This window comes from Geotrypetes seraphini, chromosome 17 (assembly GCF_902459505.1).
Source record: "Geotrypetes seraphini chromosome 17, aGeoSer1.1, whole genome shotgun sequence".
Lineage (NCBI taxonomy): Eukaryota > Metazoa > Chordata > Amphibia > Gymnophiona > Dermophiidae > Geotrypetes > Geotrypetes seraphini.
Genome location: NC_047100.1, coordinates 1,194,057 through 1,214,945, shown reverse-complemented (window position 1 = coordinate 1,214,945; position 20,889 = coordinate 1,194,057). Strand labels below are relative to the sequence as shown.

Here is a 20,889-nt window from a genome sequence, read left to right as displayed (position 1 = left end):
GGCAGCTGGAAATAGCCTATGAACTTTGGCACATCAGTAGGCTTGATTTCAAAGAGTTTACATACAGATAAAAGCCCTTAAAAGATGTGTGCCCCCATTCCAGGGGAGCAGGATGTGCCCGGGATGGGCAGAGGTCCACGTTTGCTTTTTTATCAGATTCTTGATCGCCTGCCTTCCTGTGATACGACCAAAGCAGTCTATATATCGCATATGGGACTTTCTCTGTTCGTGGTGGACAATGTCAGCAACAGCAGATTTGGGAAGGGAATGTCTGTGTGAAAATGTGCTGTCAGGTATTGCAAATAACTACAGTAGTTTTATTTTAGAAGCAGATTTATGCTAAAAATGTGACTTGTCACCATTATCAAAACTAATTCAGTCATTCCTACATCATAAGCGAAGTGTTAGCGTGTCCAACATGAAGCTATAAACAGGATTCAGACAGGACACCGACACTGTCATTACTGTAATTAATTAAATTACAGTTATGTAACTAGAAGCTGATGAAGATAAAGTTACCCAAGATCCCAAAGTTAGGACAATAGCCCAGTCCTATGCTTTAATGAAAGACTGTTGTTCCTCTGGAAGCTCGATATTCAGAAAGATCTTGGATGGTATGTCTGACTTTGCATTCAACAAGACACAATGCAATATGTAAAGCCCATTTGACACACAGAAATGGAAGACGTTGCCCTCTAGAGAGGTGTCTCAAATTCAGCAGCCCCAGGACACGCAGTAGGTGCCCATTCGGTAATGGAACTAGGCGCTCCTTGATATTTTTGCTTCACACCTACTCTGCCTCTCATAGACACGTTCAACAGCACTTATCTGCCACCCAGCTTCAAAGGAACCGATGGAAAAATGAGGAAAAAGCAAAGAAAATCACAACCTTTCATCTACTCTGCAAAGAGATGGTTTTCTATTTATAAGAGTCATGTTAGAGAAGGAAATAATATCTGTTGAAGTAAGAAAGAAAAAGAAAGTTTCAGCCATGATTGACCAACAGCCTTGTGAAGGAATGGACTTAGATTGGAAAATTGTAAATTTCAGAGCCACGTATTATACCCAGAGGCTGTAAATTCAGCAGGTAAATAGGGGGCTGAACCGTCTCCTCTCTCATTTCCCGATTGACTTTGAACATGGGAGAACCTCATCCAAAACTGGCTATGAGACCCAATTACAACTCTTAACCAATACAAATCTCTAAAGCCGAACTGAAAACCTGGTATTTCTTCCTAGTATGAAGTTCAAGTTCAAATTATTTAATATACTGCAAATATAAAACCAGGAGGTAAATCTAAGCAGTTTAGAATAAATTAAAATTTAAAATAAACAAATCAAATAGGGTTTAAAAAAAAAAAAAAGACAAAACATTAAAAAAAACAATTGAGAATATAAGTATGACATAAATATGACCCTGCTCTGTTCTACAGTCCTTAAGCTATGGGACAGCACACAACCCCCCCCCCCCCCCCCCGAAAACCTGTGAGGGAATCTGTGGGACTGTTGGATGATCAAGGAACAAAAGGAGCGCTCAGGGAGGATAAGGCCATAGTGGAAAAACTGAATGAATTCTTTGCTTTGCTCTTTACGGAAGAAGATGTAAAAGATCTATCTGAACCGGAAATGGTTTTCAAGGCTGATGATGCGGAGGAACTGAAAGAAATCTCGGTGTGAATCTGGAAAATATACTAGAGCCAATCGACATCCCAGGGTACTAAAGAACTCAAACATGATAAATTGCTGATCTGGAACCTGTCGCTAAAATTGTCTATAGTACCTGAAGATTGGATGGTGGCAAAGTTTGGCCGATTTTTTTTAAATGGTTACAGGGGAGATCTGGGAAATGACAAACCAGTAAGTCTGACTTCAGTGCCAGGCAAAATGGAGAAAAACAATTATAAAAATAAAATTCTGGAGGAATCTAACCATAGATAGCAGCCTGATCGCGTTTGCTGAATGCTGCGGTGCATGTTACTAACAATGGTCAAAAGGAAATCAAAGACCTGGTTTTCCCTTCAGACCTGGGCTGCTACAAGTTACCTGGCCGATGGACCGTGTTTGTTGAACGGGGACCCAAAGTAGAGCTGGGACGAGACCTCGGCGCAAAGTGGAGCTGTTTCGGAGACTCCTCACACTTCTTTCGAGGAGAACAGCTTATCGCCGGAAGAGCATAGAACTCACGGCAGCCATTTTGATGATGGCTCTGCAAGGGGCAGGAGCATAGAAAGATTGCTCCTGCCCCACATCACCGCTAGACCACCAGGTAAGGTCTGGGGAGGTTGGGGCAGCCTGCAAATAGAAGTAAAAAAAAAAAAATCGCAAATAATCAAATCCGCAAATATTGAGGGAGAGCGTGTACTTATGTCTGCTGCACAGAATGTTTCATGTTAGGATTTATAATTTTTAGGAATGTTACTTGGATCTCCTTTTGAAGACGTAGTATTCTTGTCATTAGCCACTGTGGTGTTTGAAACAGTCTGCCTGGATGCTTTCTGTATGTGAATTCTGTGCATGAGCACTTAGCATCAACATCCAGAGTCAGATTGATATAATTTCCATAGGCCTTTGCTGACATTGGTTAGGGCAACCAAAAATGCTGACTGTTAGCAATAGCTATGCTGACAGTGTTAAGCCTCGATGCAGTCTTGGTGAAGTGATGTAAACATAAGTCAAAAACTGGTCATTCCATTGGGTCAGGGCTCCTTTCAGCTTGGAGCTCTTTTTAATCTATATTTGACTTTTTCAAGCAGGGCTTTCAGTCTGGTGCTTTTCTAACAGTCTTGATCCTGTTATATTCCCCTCCCAAAATTATACAATATCTAGAACACTTTTATACCTTGGCTTCAAACCTTTCCAGTTCATCTCAGTGCTATGTTTGGTTTACCGTGCTCTGGTACATTAACCTTCCAGCTTCAAAGTCACAGCTGCGTGAACACTTTATGGAAGGCCTAAGTATTTCATGAAAAGCCTCTGCTCCAAATTCCCCTTGCTTCACTCATGAAGTCTCCCATGTTCCTGACTTGGAAAGTACTCTTCCTAGTAGCTATCCTGGAGAGTTACCGAGCTTACAGGCTTGGTAAGATATGAACTAATATACCCAGTTCCATCCTCACTAATTTATCTTTTGGACTTATCCCAAGTTTTTACCTAAGCTTATTGTGCTTTGACACCTGAATGAAGAAACAGAGCTTCTGACCTTCTGTCTAAAGCCTCATTCAAATGCAGGAAGGGACTTACATGCGGAGAATGTCATCATATGGTTCTGAGCTCTACAAGAGCAGTTCTCTCCCAGCACCAATCATTTTTGTCTTTGGGAAGGACAGTAACTCAGCATCAAATGTTCTCTGTTAACAGGATGTGAGCAGAGCTGTAGTTTATGCCAAAATATACAAAAAAAATATATTTCTGACTACGAGCTTCATAGTAGAACCAGGAAGAAAAACAGATTTTTCTTTCAATCCAGTCAATATCTATACACTGCCCTAGCCTAGTTAATTTACATAAGGGATGAACGGGTTATGAGGTAACCAACAGCAGCAGGTTTTCAGTTTTTCTCAGGAAAATGCAAGCCGTGCATTTGATATAGTTTAGATACTGGATGATACAGTAACTGAGTGCATCATTTGTCTTCCAATGCTGGCGGATTTGCCATTATCCGGCATGAAGAAATGCTGGGCACAGATATCAGATTGTATCACAGTCATATTCTCCTAGGACAGAAACAACATGCAGCTCCTTACTGAGGTTCACAGAGGAGAAAGAAAAAAGAAGAGAAGATGATGTTGAAGCTGCAGAAGTCATTTGGTCAGCACAAGCTACTTCCTCCCCAGCACCCTAACACCCTTTCCTGACTCTGCTGATCACATTCTGGTTGACAGTTTTATACAATGAGCTAGAATTAATGAAAACACTTGACTGGCCCAGCTCAGGAAATGAAGCTGGTTTGTTCTCACGCTATTCTGCACTAGACAGTATGGGACTGGGACATATATAAAGATATAAACTGGTTGAGGACCTGGTTGAGAAGCATGATACAGAGAGTGCTGCTACATAGGGACCAGTGGAAGGATCAGTTACATATCCAAGGAACTGAAGAGGACAAGGCAAAATTTGTAACCAAGCACATATGATGGAAAAAGGGTGAAAAAACCCAAATGATTGGTCAAGAATTTGGAAAACGAGATCCATGGTCACAAACTATAATATTGGTGATTCAAAAATCCATTAGCCAAGAGCTGAAAACTATCACATAAGAAAAGCCTAGAAGAAATTACATCAAAGAACTTCAAAGTAGCCGGTTAATGTAGTGAAGCACCTGGGAAAGCTCATTGTGTGCTGGATATATTGCCATAGGTATCAAATGATGGATAAAGTTGGGACTAGGAGAAAAAGTCATGATGGTCACAACAATGACATCAAATGGATGCATTGGAGTTTGAGAAGGTGAAGGAAACCCAGTCAAGATCTATGATGACTGGACCACTACAGATGGGAACGGATTTGCATGAGGATAATATAGAATGAGAGCTTATTGTGCCAGATCCCAGTCTTTGTTTTCAAGAACCTTAAAACCCAAAGGAAGAAGAAACATCCAGGTAAAAAAGAAAAGATGCACAGGTAGGAGAAGCTACAATCTTGGATTAAATTCAAGAACCCGTAAATTCATATATTTAGATTGCGAGAACAGCAGAAAAACAGACCCCAAACAAGGATTTCAAGTGTCTACAGCTGACACATAGCCTTATCAATAACTGGGTCAATTGGTTTTCATCTTCTAACATCAGTATTAGATGTTTGATCAAGTTGGTTTGACCAATAAGTGTTGGCCAATCTACCAAACCATGTTTGTTCGGACTCAATACAGGCTTACACCGGCTAGTCTCTGTGTCTTCGGATCAATGAATTGTGTCATACATAAAGGACAGCTCCTGGGTACTGTTTCACTGTCTTAGATGAACCCTCTTTTATAAAGGCAATTAATAAATCCCAATAAATGAATACATTTATTTATTGTATATGAAGCTCTAATATAGGGGCTCTTCTAGCTCTCAGCTATTATCATCTCCAGTGGCCACCATTCCCCTTCCTCTTCTCCATTTCTGCACCCGGCCCAAGTTTGCAGGAAAAGATGTACCGGTATACTAAACACAGCTACAATATTAAATAAGGCAGTTTACACTCCCTTCTCATACAAAAGATCTGCTTCCCATTAATTGCAGTGGAGCTTGAGGAATGGCAGGGCTGAGCGGCCTGTCTTGCTGCACAGATGTAATCTTTAAAGAATGGCCAATTATTCAAAGAGGGCATCAACTGCCAAATGAATACGCTAGTTCAACTTGACTGAGAGGATGTTTATGAGCTCAGAAGCATATAACTCCAGCATCTTCCATTATCTGCTTGTGTTCCCCTGTAATATGTTCAGAAAGCTCCAGTTTGAGCCAAATGCTGGAAGAGAGCCCTAGAGACAGCTTTGCACGTCCTGCACTTCCAGAGTTCAAGTCTGTAGCTTCAAAAGAGCAAGTTGCAATGAGAGCACTTCATTAATGATTCTGATAAATTCCATTGCATGGTCCCCATGGACTAATTAAGTTAGATCAATATCAGGAACCATTTAAGCAGACCAGAGCACAGACGTAAGGTTCAGATGAACTGTTTGCCATTTTCACTGGGTTGGAGTAGCTATTAGTATCACCCTGGTATAACGGAATTAATTTATAGATCTCAACTGAAGCATCGACCAATTAGAAGCTGCCAATGCTCTGCTCACATGACCTGATGCCTCTTCTAATGAGGACTTAGTAATACACCAGATCCTGGAAGTCACAAAGGTGCCAAGTGAGGAAAATAACAGCCTCCAGTTTATTTTCCACATGCTTTGATTTCATTTTTTCACACACTTGCCGCCTACAGTAACGACTAGACATGGACTTTAGAAGCCAGACAGGCTTGTAGAAATTCTTAATAAAAATTGTTAATCCCCGAGATGTCTGCTAGGTATTTTCCGTTTCTTATTCTTGTACTGGGTTTTGGCCAGGTACTAGTGACCTGGATTGGACACTGTGAGAAAGAGCTACTGGGCTTGATGGACCACTGGTCTGACCCAGTAAGGCTATTCTTATGTTCTTACGGGATTCTGCATGAAATGTTGCTATTCGTTGGGGATTCTGGAATCTTGTTACTTTTTCAGATTCTAGAATATTGCTACTCCTTGGGTTTTGGCCAGGAACTAGGGACCTGGATTGGCCACCATGAAAACTGGGCTTAATGGACCATTGGTCTGACCTAGTAAGGCTATTTTTATCTTCTTATGTTTTAACTGGGTAACTTGTCAGCTCTGTATTCTTTATGGATTTCAAGAACAAAAAAATGAAGAAATGAGACTTCAAAGGAATGAAGAAAGGAGATTTGAAAAAAAAAAAAAAAAGGTGAGAGAACAAAAGCAGAAGCAAAATCTTGGTTGCAGGGTCAGATTTTGATCTGATGATGCAAATTGAAAAGATATTTAATTAGAATTGTATTGGAGTCAGATTCTGTGTTCACACATTCGTTGTCTGTATCCACACAAAATTAGTGATGGTATTATAATATCTGACCTACACTACGCAAATGAGTCTTTTACAGCAAATGAAGGCGACCTCTCATTGTTCATCTTATGAAAATCAGTGTAAATAATCCTCCAAATTCACCTGTAAGGGCACATTTCTCTAAAAACACAAAACAACAGTTTGCACTCAGGGATAATAATGCTACATTTTTTAATTACTGTTTTTGACTGGAGCCTGAAGATGGGCTGTGCATTCAAGTGCTTCAGAACAAGAGGGATTTGGGAGCCTTACGTATACCCAGTTTTACAAAAACCAGACTACAAGAAGCAAAGGCAAGAGTTGAGGAAAGAAATGCAAAACTTTCTTTTCGGTTTATCCATGCTCCTCAAAAACCTTGTCCAGTTTGAACACAACACACACAGGGAACAGGAGAGAGGGGGACCTGCAGCCTAAGGTCAAAGCCCACCATATTCCCTGTGGTCCCTCCATTGCCTCAACATTAGATCAGAAGCCCTTCCAAAGAAAGCAGTTCTGTCATTTTCCACTGCAATAAGAAAGCTGTGAGCTAAATCCCACAAATAAAGAGGAGAGGGATCCAAGAGTTGAAACATAATGGAATATGTCCATTATCAGCCTCAAGCAGCAACTTGCATCCCGTCTGGAAGTGTGCTTACCCAATCCACCTATAATCACAAGGCATACGTGGGCAAGACTAAAATACACACTCAGGCCAAGATTCTATAATGAAAGGTGGGTGCCCAGATGCCTCCATAGAATTCACCCCAGTGTGATGCATCCTAACCCTTCAGGGTAATTTCAAAGCTGCCAAGACAGGTGAAGAGTGAAGCACTGTTTTATACATGGAAAGGACCACGATGCATAAAGCACTAGTACCAGGTAATTCAGCTGTTGCGTATCTCTGACTGCACTCAGGGAGAACAGAAGGGCTCTGGGACCAGGCCCAGATCCTGCCTGCATTTTGCTGCAAATCCTAACTAGTGTGGTAGAAAAAACATAGGTTCTGATTTTCCCTGTCCGTCCCGCGAGTTGTCGCTGTCCTCTGTCCCATTCCTATACCCTTAACCCGCACAAGCCTCAAACACTGAGGATTGTGCAGATAGAGCATTGGAGCTTGCAGGAATGGGGCAGGGACAGGAAAGAACTCACTGGGATGGGAAAATGAGTTCCGCAAGGACAGAGAAAAATTTGTCCCATGTCCCTCTCTAGCTCCGAGTTGTTTATTTGAAAGGTTTGTTTTACTGCAGAAAATATTTGGCACTGGAGGAACTTATGAGTTGCTGCCACAGAAGTGAAACCAGAATTTGATATACTGTATTTGTTTAGTACAACAAGATGTAAAGGGGACACATCTTAGCTCTGCATCAACAGATTCTAGAAGAGGTAAAAAAAAATATTGATGTCGGTGCAAATTTATCTGACATTCAACCAAACCTGGGTAGGGCATCAGTCCAGTTCTCATCACTGAAGGAGTAAAGATTAAACATTCCCCCTCCTCCCTTTTACCAAAACCGTAATAACAGCTCCGACGCTCATAGAATTCTAGGAGCTGTTAGCGCTGTGGCCCAGTGCTATATAAACCATGCTAATGGTTTTATAAAAGTTGGGTGGTTATTTTTTCTCACAAAAGTAACAACATTGACTTAAATAACAACAGATTATTTTTTTTAAAAATTAACTTTGTTAAGAACAGATTTTCTTGCATTATTTTCAACTACAATAAAAAGATATTTTGGCTCTTTCTTGCTCCGCCGCAGAGGTAGTATTCAGTGTTTCATGCACATGAAGAAATCTGTCATCCACGCCACGACTGAAGAAGTCGAGGGCTCTTAGCTCTAAGAGAGCAGAACACAGAATTGGACTGAGATAAGCATTACTGTAACATGCTTAATTTAGGATCAACTTCAAATTTTCAAACCTCAGTCATGGGCCACTTCCCTCTGCTTCTTGTTCAGATCAAGAGTGATAAGTTCCAGAGGTTTTCAGTAATTGATAGAGGAGCTGCGCTGTGTTATCGGAGGAACAAATTGCAACCAAGACCAGCAGATTGCAGTGAAATAGCTTTCAAGCCTACCAGAACCCAACTGCATAATTCTGTGCAGTGGAATAAGGTCAAGAGATTTACATTGAACTAATCATTACACCTCAACTACGATCGCTGATGTGTAAAAGCTACATATCAAAATCTGTATAGCACTGGCTAGCATAAAAATCACTCATGTGACAGATAAAATCAAAGCAATCTCACAAAATGATCCATGAATGGGATTTGCTTGGGACATTACAGGATTTACTGCAGTGCGTAACAAAACGTATCACTCAAGACTCACGAGCTGCAAAATAAATCACACCTCGGAACAGAAAGTAAAAGAACTTTAAAATCCCAAATCAGAATGCAGGTTTCCCAGGGGGAATAATTTGTATGATCTTTTCATTTTCCTGATAAAGAATTTGCAGTTTTATCCACTGGCTGACATTCCAGAATCCTCTTTCTTAAGATATGTCATCATGATTTTGCAATGTGAGATCTGTCGCTTACATCCCAAGCAGTCATGCAAACAAAGCACACGCTTGCCTAATTTGTGGAAATGTTCAGAGGTGGGCTTACAGTTATATGCACACTTTTGAAAATTTGGCTATGCATAAATTAACCCTGGAAAGCGCCCCGAGGAAGACTGCGCCCAGGGAAGACCACCCCCCCCTTACTATTCAGAGAATACTGAATTGAATTAAACTAGTACATAGGCAGCCCCTCACTAGAAGGAACTGGTGGAGCCACTTGTCTGTCGGTCTTGTGCCACACTTAAGGCATTATAATTTCATTAGTTTTAAGAGGTAGATGCCACTTACACATGTCATAGGTGCCATGAAATTGACAGGCCCCTATAAGCCTTAGGTGCTCTTCTATAAGGTGCAAGGGACATACACATGAGCGCATCTCTCAGTTACACTATAAACTATGTTGACAGCCTAAGAGGGTGCACCAATGCCAACCTTACGCTAGTATTCTATAATGAAATCCTGGCGCCAAGATGCTGATTTAGAACTGGTGCTAAGCACATAGCATTACTGGGACACCATTCCAGTTGATATAACTACCCTTTATGTGGCATCTTTCTTCAGAATTGCCATTATACCTCTAATAACCAGCTGTGACGGTAAAAGTGCCGACGCTCATAGAATTCCTATGTACTTCAGAACTTTTACCGCCATGACCGGCGATAAAAAAACACTAGCACAGTTTCATAAAAGGGGGAGAGGGGGGATAGCTTTTACTATGCACAGGATCTGTCAATGGTTCCTCAAAAAAAAAAAAAAGGGTCATTCCTTCCGCTTCCTAAAAATGACTGCTAGAAAAGTGATGAAGTCCAAAGTATATATGCACATTCCTCATTTTTATATCTGTCCCTATGAAATGCAGCCTGGCTATGCCCATAATACCTTTCTGATGGGCTTGCAATTGCTCACATGTCATAGACCGATGAAGTAAAATCCAGGGACCCAATTAAAGTATAGCAACAGGCAGAGGATGCAATTTGGGTAAGTCATTTTAATGCACTTTTTGGAAGGAGCATTGCCTGTCATTGCAGCCAGTGGTTCACCTCTAGCTTCATTTCTGAAATAAGAATTGTAATAAAGCTTAAAACAAAAGTATCCACTGATTCTATTAATAACCTAAAGTTGTCCTTGAGGTTTTCAATAACTTGAGTCAGTATAGAGCATTTGGAGTCTTCATTTCCTGTGATATATCCTTACTGGCTGGAAGCATATAAAGTAATTTTGGGAAGAGAACTTAATGGGTTCATGAATGTGGCAGATAACTGAGTAGACCTGAGCTGATTCAACTTTGATGATGAACTCACGCTCTACCAGTCTACCGTATCATCAACCATTAGAGAGATGAGGGGAGGGAGGAAAGGGAGGGAGAGTGGGGGCGAGAGGGGGAGGGATAATACAAGGGGGTATATGCATCCTACACCTCCCCGGGGATCTGAGGATGTGGCAAGGGGGCCCAGGAATGGTAGGGGATGCGAGGGAAAAGCCAAAACTGACAGGGGGTATTGGGGATTCAGGGGGATGTCAGGGATTTCAGTGGGAGGGATGTAGTGCTACGCTCAGCTGATCCTGGCAGGTGGAATCCCCAGAAGTTGAGCCACCAGAAATCTCTGAAACCGGCTCAGCTGATGGGGATTCCTCTGCTATGATCAACTGATGGGAAGCCTAAAGGTTTTGTTTTTTTGCTCTTTGGGTGGTGGGAAGGGGTCGTGACCCTGGGGGTGTAAGGGGGGGGTCATGCTTTAAAATCCTCCAGTGGTCTTCTTGTCAGTTTGTGCACCTTTTTGGAACTTAGACGCAATCTCAACAGGTCTAACTGCTGGCGTTTAAGTTTCCTCTATGAACCGCTTTGATATGGCTGCAGTACATCCAGATTGAGGCCCCGTCCGATTCCTACCATAACACCTCCCAACATGCCCCTTTGCTCTCTTGACACACAGCAGCTTATTGATGATTTGGATATAGCTCAGCTATGTAGCTTGCTACCGGAGATGACTCAACCCCAAATTTAAAAGAGGTTTGGACAAGTTCCTGGAGGAAAAGTCCGTAAGAAACTATTAGACAGGTAGACTTTAACAAAAGAAAAATGCACTTAAAGAAGCATCTTTTGAAACATTGACTGTATCCTGGTTGTTTGTTTTTTGAATTCCTCTTTTCAAGTCTTTTCTACCAGGAACAGGATCATTCTCACGTATGCACACAAGTAAATCATAGTTCATCTACAGTAAATGCAGTCATGTGTATCTTGATGACAGTATATGATTAGCACATGTAGATACATGGGTAAAGTGTGCTATCATGTATTGCACATTCATGCGTGATCGAGGTAGAGTGGTTTGAAACATACACCACTTGGCCTAATCTCTAGAAAGGAAGGGTGGGGCACCTACTTTTCTTTCTAGAATGGGTTGAAAATAGATGCTAGAACCAGGAAGTTACCCTGTTAAAGAGTTAATGGTGCTGGAAGTGGGGTGGATGAAGGGGACAGAAAAACCAAACCAAACAGATCTCACTATCTACCTGAAATGGAGGGGAAAAACATGTTTTTTTTGTTTCATGACACAACACTTGGATCCCCTGATGGTTGTATTACATTACTTTACATTAGGGATTTCTATTCCGCCATTACCTTGCGTTCAAGCGGATTACAAAAGAATTATCCAAGATGTATTACAACAAGACTTACAAAAAAAAAAAAAAAATTGGTCATTTTCAAAAAAGAGTGAGAAATGGGTAAGGTTATTTGTTTGGGGGATTGTTGGCTTTAGTGAGAGGTGGAGTTTGAGACTTGTGGTATTATTTCTTTTTTACATGATGTTTTCTTGAAGAGTCGGGCTGGTGTCATTCGTTATATTTGCTCAATTGTCATTATATGCTGAGTTCGTACTATGAAAGTGAGTCCATATATGGGTGATGGTATATATGCTTACAACAGCTGTTCACCTCTGGACCTCTGAGGTTTTTTGGGTTTTTTTTTTAGATCTGTTTGGTTTTGCTTGCTTAGCAAGGTTTAAGTACATTCACATGAAAACACATTCATGCACCATGTATAGATACTGCCTAAGAGTTTCCACGTGGATCGGGGCCTGGGCAGGCCAGAAGTGTTCCCTTAAACACAACGCAGTGTTATAGACAGTGGGGATCTGCACCCAATTTGTACACCAGGATTTAAAACCTGGTTTCAGCGGTGAATCTCCTTGTGTGCAAAGATTGAACACAAATCCCTGCACTACCGGCTTACTGTAATGGGTGCCAGTCCCAGAACACCTAGTTGAGAATGCTGCTCAGTGCTGGGGGTTTTCAGTGATAAATTCTTAGCACTATTTACTGAATCCAGTGTTAAAAGTTTGAAACTTGTTCCTGAATGGTAAGTATATTTCTCTTTGAATATTTTTAACTCAGTACACATATAGAGCAGTATTTTAGTATTGGTTAAGAGGGTCGGTGCCAGTCTCTATCTTTTTGTCAACATTTTTTTTTTAGATTCCAAATGTATTTCTTACAAATAAACTATCACCTATGTTTGGATTTTAATGTTTGCCACAGTGAATCAGTTTCATAAAGTTATACCTATTGTTAAATACTGCCAAGGACCCTTTCAGATACAATAATACCAGCAGCACAGAAACAAAACATCAGTGGTGGGGGACAGGAAGCCCCTGAATCAGGTGGGTAGAATCCAGTGGAAGAGTGACGCAGGAGCCTTTGCTTACCTGACTCTCTCGCAGCCTGCGTGAAGGAGTCTGCTCCCTCTGCTCCATAATTTCCTTCAGACGCCAGTGTGGACACATAATTCCACCCCAAAGCCTTGACAATTTGCACCATGGCTTGTGCTTGGAAGGAATCTGGTGGGACCACACGGGAGAAGAAGTCATAGCGCCGATCATCACTAAGCTCTGGTGCCGTGGATGCGTAGCTGATCTGGGGGATCTGTAGAGAATAGACCACACATTTGTGACTACGGTTTGCATTTATAAGGTGAGCAAATAGAGCACAATTTAGCAAAAGGGAAGATGTGGCTTTTTAGGGGACATTGATTATTTGATGCAACAGAGCATATATCTGCAGCCACATATGTCTGGATTGGGTGTGACTGCATTGTACACAACGGTTAAAACGGCCTCTGCTCCAAGGGACACACCTCCCTCATCAAAGCTTTACTGTACCTCACATTCTTTCATCTTCTCTCTCTCTCTTTTTCTTATTCCTTTCACTCACTCCCATTAAGTCTTTCAGAGTCAATCCAGTCACTGCTAGGCAAGGCCATCACTGGCTTTCCCACCCTCAAAGGTCTAAGCTAATTCTCTATTCCTTTCATAGAAAAAATACTCAACCAACCAGGCGGGAAGCCTGAACCCTAGGATACTGTGAGGCCTATTTACTAAACCTCATAAAGGAGCCAGAGTGCGCTAATTTCATTCATATGTGTTATATGCCAGAAGACCTAATTTATTCCTATGGGCTTGGTGGCAGACAGTAGGTGTTAATGGCACTTGCGCTCACCAGCCATTATTAAATGACCCCGCTGGTGTTTCATGTGGGCTACGATATGTGTGAAAATGGAGCGATGGATTAGCCTAATGGTTAATACTGGGGACATTGAGAACCCAAGAAACCAGGTTCACTTCTCAAGCCAACTCCTTGTGAACCTGGGAAGCTCACTTAACCCTCCATTGCCCCAGTGCAAAACTTAAATTGAGAGCCCTGGAGGGACAGAGAAAGCATCTGCATATAAGAAACAGACAGCATATCAAATCCCGTCTGGTATATGCTACACTAGAAGAGGGGTGAAAAGTTAAAGGTTACTGTACAAGGGTGATGCCAGATTCAGCACCAAATGGAAGTCTACTTTTTGGTTAACAGAGAGAAATGCTGTCTTGTCCTTTGAACCCAATTTTCTCTACCATAAGAACATAAGAATTGCTATATTGAGACAGACCAAAGGTCCAAACCAAAAATCAAATACAAAAGAGGTGTACTAGAATATGACTGAGCCAAAATCACCTCTATAACTGGCACCTAATAAATTAAGTGACTGTGTAGTGACAAGCCTCAGAGACCTTGAAGTCAAGCAGTATACTGCTAGATATGATGTCAGGTCAGAATCTCAATCATTGGCTTGTAACACATAAATATCAATGCTGAACTTTGAGAATATCTTGTTTCCAACAGTGGCCAACCTAGGTCTCAAGTACCTAGCTAGATCCCAAGTAGTATTATTTGATGGTTGTAAACTGCTTAGATGTTGCAGTATAGCAAATAAATTGAACTATGATGAACTATAAATAATCTTTCTTTTTTAAATTATACCTTCCCCCAAAAAGGTGCTCTCAAGAAAATTGTACATGTAAATATTTTGCTTAAACAAATTGTCTTCGCATATAAAATCCTTCCTGGAGCCAGAGGTGTCCACTTCTCCCTCTGTATTCGCTGTGATGGAGGATTAACAGACTCGCGAATACAGAAAAACCGCAAATAACTTTCTCAGATGTTATTCGCCGTTTTCTATTAAAACCCATCGTGAATATGGTGAAACTGCGAATAACATGATGGGCGTCCTGGCCTGTTCCTGAAGGAGAGGCGAAACACGGTGAAGAAAGTGCCGGGAATCAGCAATTTCTCTACGCAAGCTAAAAACCATGAATACGGATGGAGAAGTGTAATGTCTTATTTCAGCATTGACATACCTGTGTTCCAACAGGCTGCCATTTCTTTTCCTGGCACTCTAGGGCTGGTTCCCCTTTAGCCAATCAGGACATTCTGACTGCTAAATGCACCATAAAACACTGTGAAAATCCCTGAAGCCGGAGCTACAATTCAAGCCTGGGAGAAGTGAAAGCACCAGATGGATGATAATGACTAAAGATACACCAGAGTTATGAATGATATGCCTGGGTGGAGGCTCTGACATTCTCCAACCATGCTGTGAAAATATATAGGCTTTATCTACAAAAGAGTAGCAGAGTCACTCTCCAGAGAGAAGACATGCATACATTTAATAGCCTCTACAGAGAAAACAGCACAAACACATGCACATTTTACAGCCACTGGAGAGGAGTCATGGTACATGGGCTTGCTGTGCCACTGGGGTTTGTGCGCATCTGAGAAGCTGAAAGCGATGCCATCAGTAGTTTCACTACCAGCAGGGCCTCCCATGGCAGACAGGTTTCAGCAGAGATGTCAGACTAACAATGTACCACCCATTGGGCAGTCCTGGAGGAAGAGGATCGCGTTTGATGCGACAGCAGCGACCACATGGAATTTATACTGTGCAGAAGAAAGGCCCAGCAATCTACTTCTGTATTCTGCCACAAAAACTTACTGATGTTCATCAAGTCGCTAGGACTTGAGCACGAGTTGATGGCACCAAACAGAGAGAAGATAACACAAACGAAACATTCATCTCACAAAAGTGTCATGGTTTAGCAAGACTGTAGGTCTGCATTCAGAAGCCAACAGGGCAGGCTGAGCTCTGAGGAACGGTGCAAATCGATAAGCAAAAGCCACGCTGCATGTGGAGTCAACCTGAAGAACTAGGGTGCTGCAGGATGGGATTAGGGTGCAAAGCTAGAGTTATGAGGATGCTGGGGGGCTTGGCATTGAGCATTAAGGTCCCAGTGCTGGACGAGAAACCCAACTCATGTCTGTAGCCCAACTAGGTAAGGAAATTGGGTCATTAGGGCAGACAGGGGGTGGGTAAGCAGAGTGGGCAGACTTGATGGGCTGTAGCCCTTTTCTGCCATCATCTTCTATGTTTCTATGTAACTACAGATAAGAACATAAGAATTTGCCTCCGCTGGGTCAGACCAGAGGTCCATCCCGCCCAGCGGTCTGCTCCAGCAGTGGCCCTCGAGGCCCATCACCTGTGCAATGGTCCCTGACTATTCCTATAACCTACTTCAACTCCTATTTGTACCCCTCAATCCCCTTATCCTCTAGGAACCTATCCAAACCTTCTTTGAAGCCCTGTAACGTGCTCTGGCCTATCACGGCCTCTGGAAGCGCGTTCCATGTGTCCACCACCCTCTGGGTGAAAAAGAACTTCCTAGCGTTTGTTCTAAACCTGCCCCCTTTTAATTTCTCCGAGTGCCCCCTTGTACTTGTGGTTCCCCACAGTGTGAAGAATCTGTCCCTATCTATCTTTTCTATGCCCTTCAGGATTTTGAAGGTTTCTATCATGTCTCCTCTAAGTCTCCTCTTACTCTCCCACCATAGCTATTGATTTGAAACCATTGGCCTGGCCTCGGTGCTATTCATCCAACTATATTTTCATGCTCTTAATCCAGTCAGGACTATATGTCATGGCCACCACTGCAACTGACCGGGTATCCTTGCCTCAAACCTAAAGCCCCCAGCCTAGAGTGAATGCCCCTTCCATCCCTCCTCTCCCCCCCCAACCCCACAATATTCGATGTATACAACCCTCCCCATCACAATATTTGAGGTATACACGCTTATGCTTTGCTCCTTTTACTATGAACGCCCCTTGGTCCTTTCTCCTCCCAGCAGTATACTATGTACGTACTATCATGCATGGCATCCATCCGAGGGTAATCAAGGAACTGAAAGGGGCTATAGCTGATCTGCTTCAACTAATAGCCAATCTGTTGATCAAATCAGGAAGGATTCCGGAAGACTGGAAAGTGGCGAATGTTATCCAATCTTCAAGAAAGGTTCGAGGGGAGATCCAGGAAACTACAGACCGGCGAGTCTGACCTTGGTACCGGGAAAGATGGTAGAGGCGCTGATAAAGGACAGCATCATTGATCATCTTGACGGACATAATCTGATGAGGACCAGCCAGCATGGCTTCAGCAAAGGAAGATATTGCTTGACGAACTTGCTGCACTTCTTTGAGGGAGTAATCAGGCAGATAGACAAGGGTGACCCGGTCGACATTGTATTTTCAGAAGGCGTTCGACAAGGTTTCGCATGAACGAATACTTTGAAAAATTGCGAGCCATGGAATCGAGGGTAAAATACTCACGTGGATTAAAAACTGGCTGGCAGATAGGAAACAGAGAGTGGGGGTAAATGGACAATACTCGGACTGGAAAAGCATCACGAGTGGAGTGCCACAGGGTTCGGTGCTTGGACCCGTGCTCTTCAACATATTTATAAACAACCTGGAAATTGGTAAGACGAGTGAGGTGATTAAATTTGCAGACAATATGAAGTTATTCAGAGTAGTGAAGATGCAGGAAGGATTGCAAAGACTTGCAACGTGACATAAACATGCTCGAGAAATGGGCTGCGGCATGGCAAATGAGGTTTAACGTGGATAAGTGTAAGGTGATGCATGTCGGTAACAAAAATCTTATACACGAATACAGAATGTCCATTGCAGTACTTGGAGAGAGACTTGGGAGTACTGGTCGACAAGTCAATGAAGCCGTCCGCGCAATGTGGTGGCGGCGGCGAAAAGGGCGAACAGAATGCTAGGAATGAGTAAGAAGGGGAACACAAACAGATCGGGGAAGGTTATCATGCCGCTGTAATGGGCCATGGTACGCCCTCACCTGGAATACTCCATCCAGCACTGGTTGCCATGCATGAAGAAGGACACAGTACTACTCGAAAGGGTCCAGAGAAGAGTGACTAAAATGGTTAAGGGGCTGGAGGAGTTGCCATACAGTGAGAGATTAGCGAAACTGGGCCTCTTCTTTCTTGAAGAGAGGAGACTGAGAGGGGACATGATCGAAACATTCAAGATAATGAAGGGAATACACTTAGTAGATAAAGATAGGTTGTTCACCCTCTCCAAGGTAGAGAGAACGAGAGGGCCCTCTCTAAAGTTAAAAGGGGATAGATTCCGTACAAACGTAAGGAAGTGGTAGAAAACTGGAACGCTCTTCCAGAGGCTGTTATAGGGGAAAACACCCTCCAGGGATTCAAGACAAAGTTAGACAAGTTCCTGCTGAACCAGAACGTATGTAGGTAAGGCTAGTCTCAGTTAGGGCACTGGTCTTTGACCAGAGGGCCGCTGCGGGAGCGGACTGCTGGGCACGATGGACCACTGGTCTGACCCAGCAACGGCAATTCTTATGTTCTTACCTCTAATAAACTATGATTATATTGTCTCAACCCTACAGTATACAATGTACCTTTATTCCTGTACCCCAATCATTGTGAATGTACTACTATAACCCGTTCTGGGCTCCTGGATGGGATATAAAATTTAAATAAATAAATGTTGAGGCCTCTTCTAGAACGAGCTAGAAATGTCAGTAGCAAGAGCCACCCTGTATCTGTTACTGAAGCTCTCTACTTTCCTCCAATTTCAATCCTATCTTCAAACAGGTATTCTCTGTTCATTTTTATTTTTGCCTGAAAGGCACTCTGTCCTCAAGGCACAGTCACTGTAAACTTTGATGGGTTGTGAACTTCATTTTAAATGTCCTTTTTTACAGCAATATGAGCTACTCATTTACAAGTAATTTACTGAGTGGAATTGATGGTTTTCATGAATAGCTTTCATTTCTGGAAAGTAGAGAAAATGAACACATCCACATTTCAAACAATCTTTGCAATTTCAAAGACAGACAGACAGATAGATTTGCACAAAAGAGCTGAAAATCCTTGAGAAGATACTGCAAAAAAAGATTGTAAGTTTGTTGTCAATGTTATACAATGGAAATAGTAATAAATGCCTTTTGGGATTATGGCGATTTCAGAAAGGTATATTCTTTTTTTCTTTTCACAAAGTCCTTTTACTAAGCTGTGGTTAAAAGTGGCCTCAGTGCACCCTTATGTGGGTCTTTCCCACATGCTAAGGCCATTTCTACCACAGCAGGAAAATGGCTGATTTTCCATTTCCACAATTAATGGCCATGTGCTAATGTAGCCAATAGCATGGGATCATTACCAAAAATTAGGATGCCAGCCCTTACCAACTCCTATTTTGAGGGTGATAAAGGCTCACATGTTACCGATGTGTTAATCAGTTAGCACAAGGCAATGACTACACACCAGCTGATTAACTCAAACACATCTGCTCTTTGCCCCACACTCTTGGTCATGTGCACATGTGAAACTTGTCCTCTGACCTAATCATTAGGCCTTCTCCTACCATGACAGCCAATCAATAGACGTTCACTTATACAGACAAAATGTATCCATTTACCGGTGGCAAATTTTGAAAGCAAAGCACTTCAGAAGCCAGCTGAGCTCCCAATGCTTTTGAATGTTGACCACAGTAAATGAAGAATGTTATATAGAAGTAACATTTACACATAAAGCCCCTCTTCCACAATTTAGCTAATGCTCCTCCCCCTTCTTGGGGGTTCTATGAGTTCTTACTGGAGACAATGTCGAACAAATCTAATGCACATCTAATGCTCCCTCTCTCTCTCCTGAAACTATTTATATTTCTCTGAGTTTCTGGAATACTTTCTGGTCAATATTCAGCTGACAGTGATCAATATTTTTCTAATGATGGCCACCAAGGGCAGAATTAGACCTGGACATTCAATGTACTCTGAGATTGGCACTAGAGGTCAGGGCAGCCATTTTGAGGCCATAGTCATAACAGGCAAGAGCAAGTAGGCCCCTTAGACCACAGCTAGGCCTGGGAGGCCTAAGGGAGTAGAGGGATATAGGCCTATTCAGGGAGCGGCTTGATGTCTTAGGGACAGAGATGGGGGGAGGGGTTGGGATCATGGGGAGGAGGAGCAGAAGCCCAACAGTTGCTACCCACAAGTGAACCAGGCAGATAAAGTTAGAATGATTTTTGCTGTCCTAACTTTAGCTACTAACTTAAAAAATTAGCGGCCTTTGTATATCACCACTAGCCAGTTAAATGCCACCTTTGCTCGTGGACCACCCTGACACTAATCGACCATTTGTGCTGATATTTAGTGGCACTGTCCACTCTCCTGCCCAGTTAAATCACTTTGAATATTGACCCACTTGTGTCTATCGTCATTTCATTGCCTACCATGGCAGGCAATTGGTAAGAGGCCATTATCACATCCGTCTAACTTAATTAAAGTGGCTTGCACTTAGGCAATTCTCCTGCTGATTTACAGCACAGTTGGGGAAGTGGAACAGACTGTGTGTTATATCCCGCAATTGGTTTACCTCTGTAAGGTTGTGCTAGGGGGAAAAAAATGGCCAATGCTTTAGAGTTACAAGAAACTCCCCACAAATGGTTTCACTACAAAGGACAGCAGAATGTAAGACAATGCAGAAAGCATACATCCTTCACTCAAAGCTCAGTTGTTAAGCTAAATCAAATATGTCAAGCTGGTATATTGAACACATCTAACCATCCTACAAATGGAGGATTCCTGGAGAGCTTAAGGTCAGCTTTTCTGCAGCTAATGATTTCAGCAGTGCTAAACCAAGGAACTGTTCGAGAGAACCTGTCCTACAGAGGAAAAACTGTTCCCAGCCCAATGTCTCTTCTCCTTGCTGGTGGAAAAGTGGGTGGGGCAGGTGTCACCAGCGGGAAAGCTATAGAAAACGTAGTTATAGTTCAGTAAGATCCTGGTTTTAACATCCGTACTAGAGAGCTGCACAGGAACAGGGACGACGGGAATCCCGCGGGACCCACGGGTTCCTCCTTCGGGTCACGGGGATCCCGTGGGGACGCCCACTAGGGTCGCGGGGATCCCATGGCGACGCCCCTCGTGCTCTCAGGGATCCCGTGGGGTTCAATGCCGCGAGGCTCATCTGATTTTCCTACCTGCCCTGCTGCGAGGCTCGTCTTCCATTTCCTGCCTGCTCTGCTCTAGCACACATAGCCAATCGGAAGTCTTCCCCGATG

At 42.6% G+C, this 20,889-nt stretch overlaps 1 protein-coding gene across 8 annotated transcripts in view; it reads right to left on the bottom strand.

Moving 5' to 3' along the window:
• Nucleotides 1–20,889, bottom strand: part of GRM7 (glutamate metabotropic receptor 7) — a 430,791-nt gene that overhangs the window by 238,308 nt on the left and 171,594 nt on the right. For all 8 annotated transcript variants that reach the window (XR_004537403.1, XR_004537404.1, XR_004537405.1 and 5 more), the window contains one exon: nt 12,836–13,052. Coding sequence is in view for 3 of the 8 variants with exons in the window: in XM_033926677.1 (XP_033782568.1) it covers nt 12,836–13,052 (217 nt within the window). In the remaining 5 variants the exon portion in view is untranslated. The remainder of the gene's footprint in view (nt 1–12,835; nt 13,053–20,889) is intronic.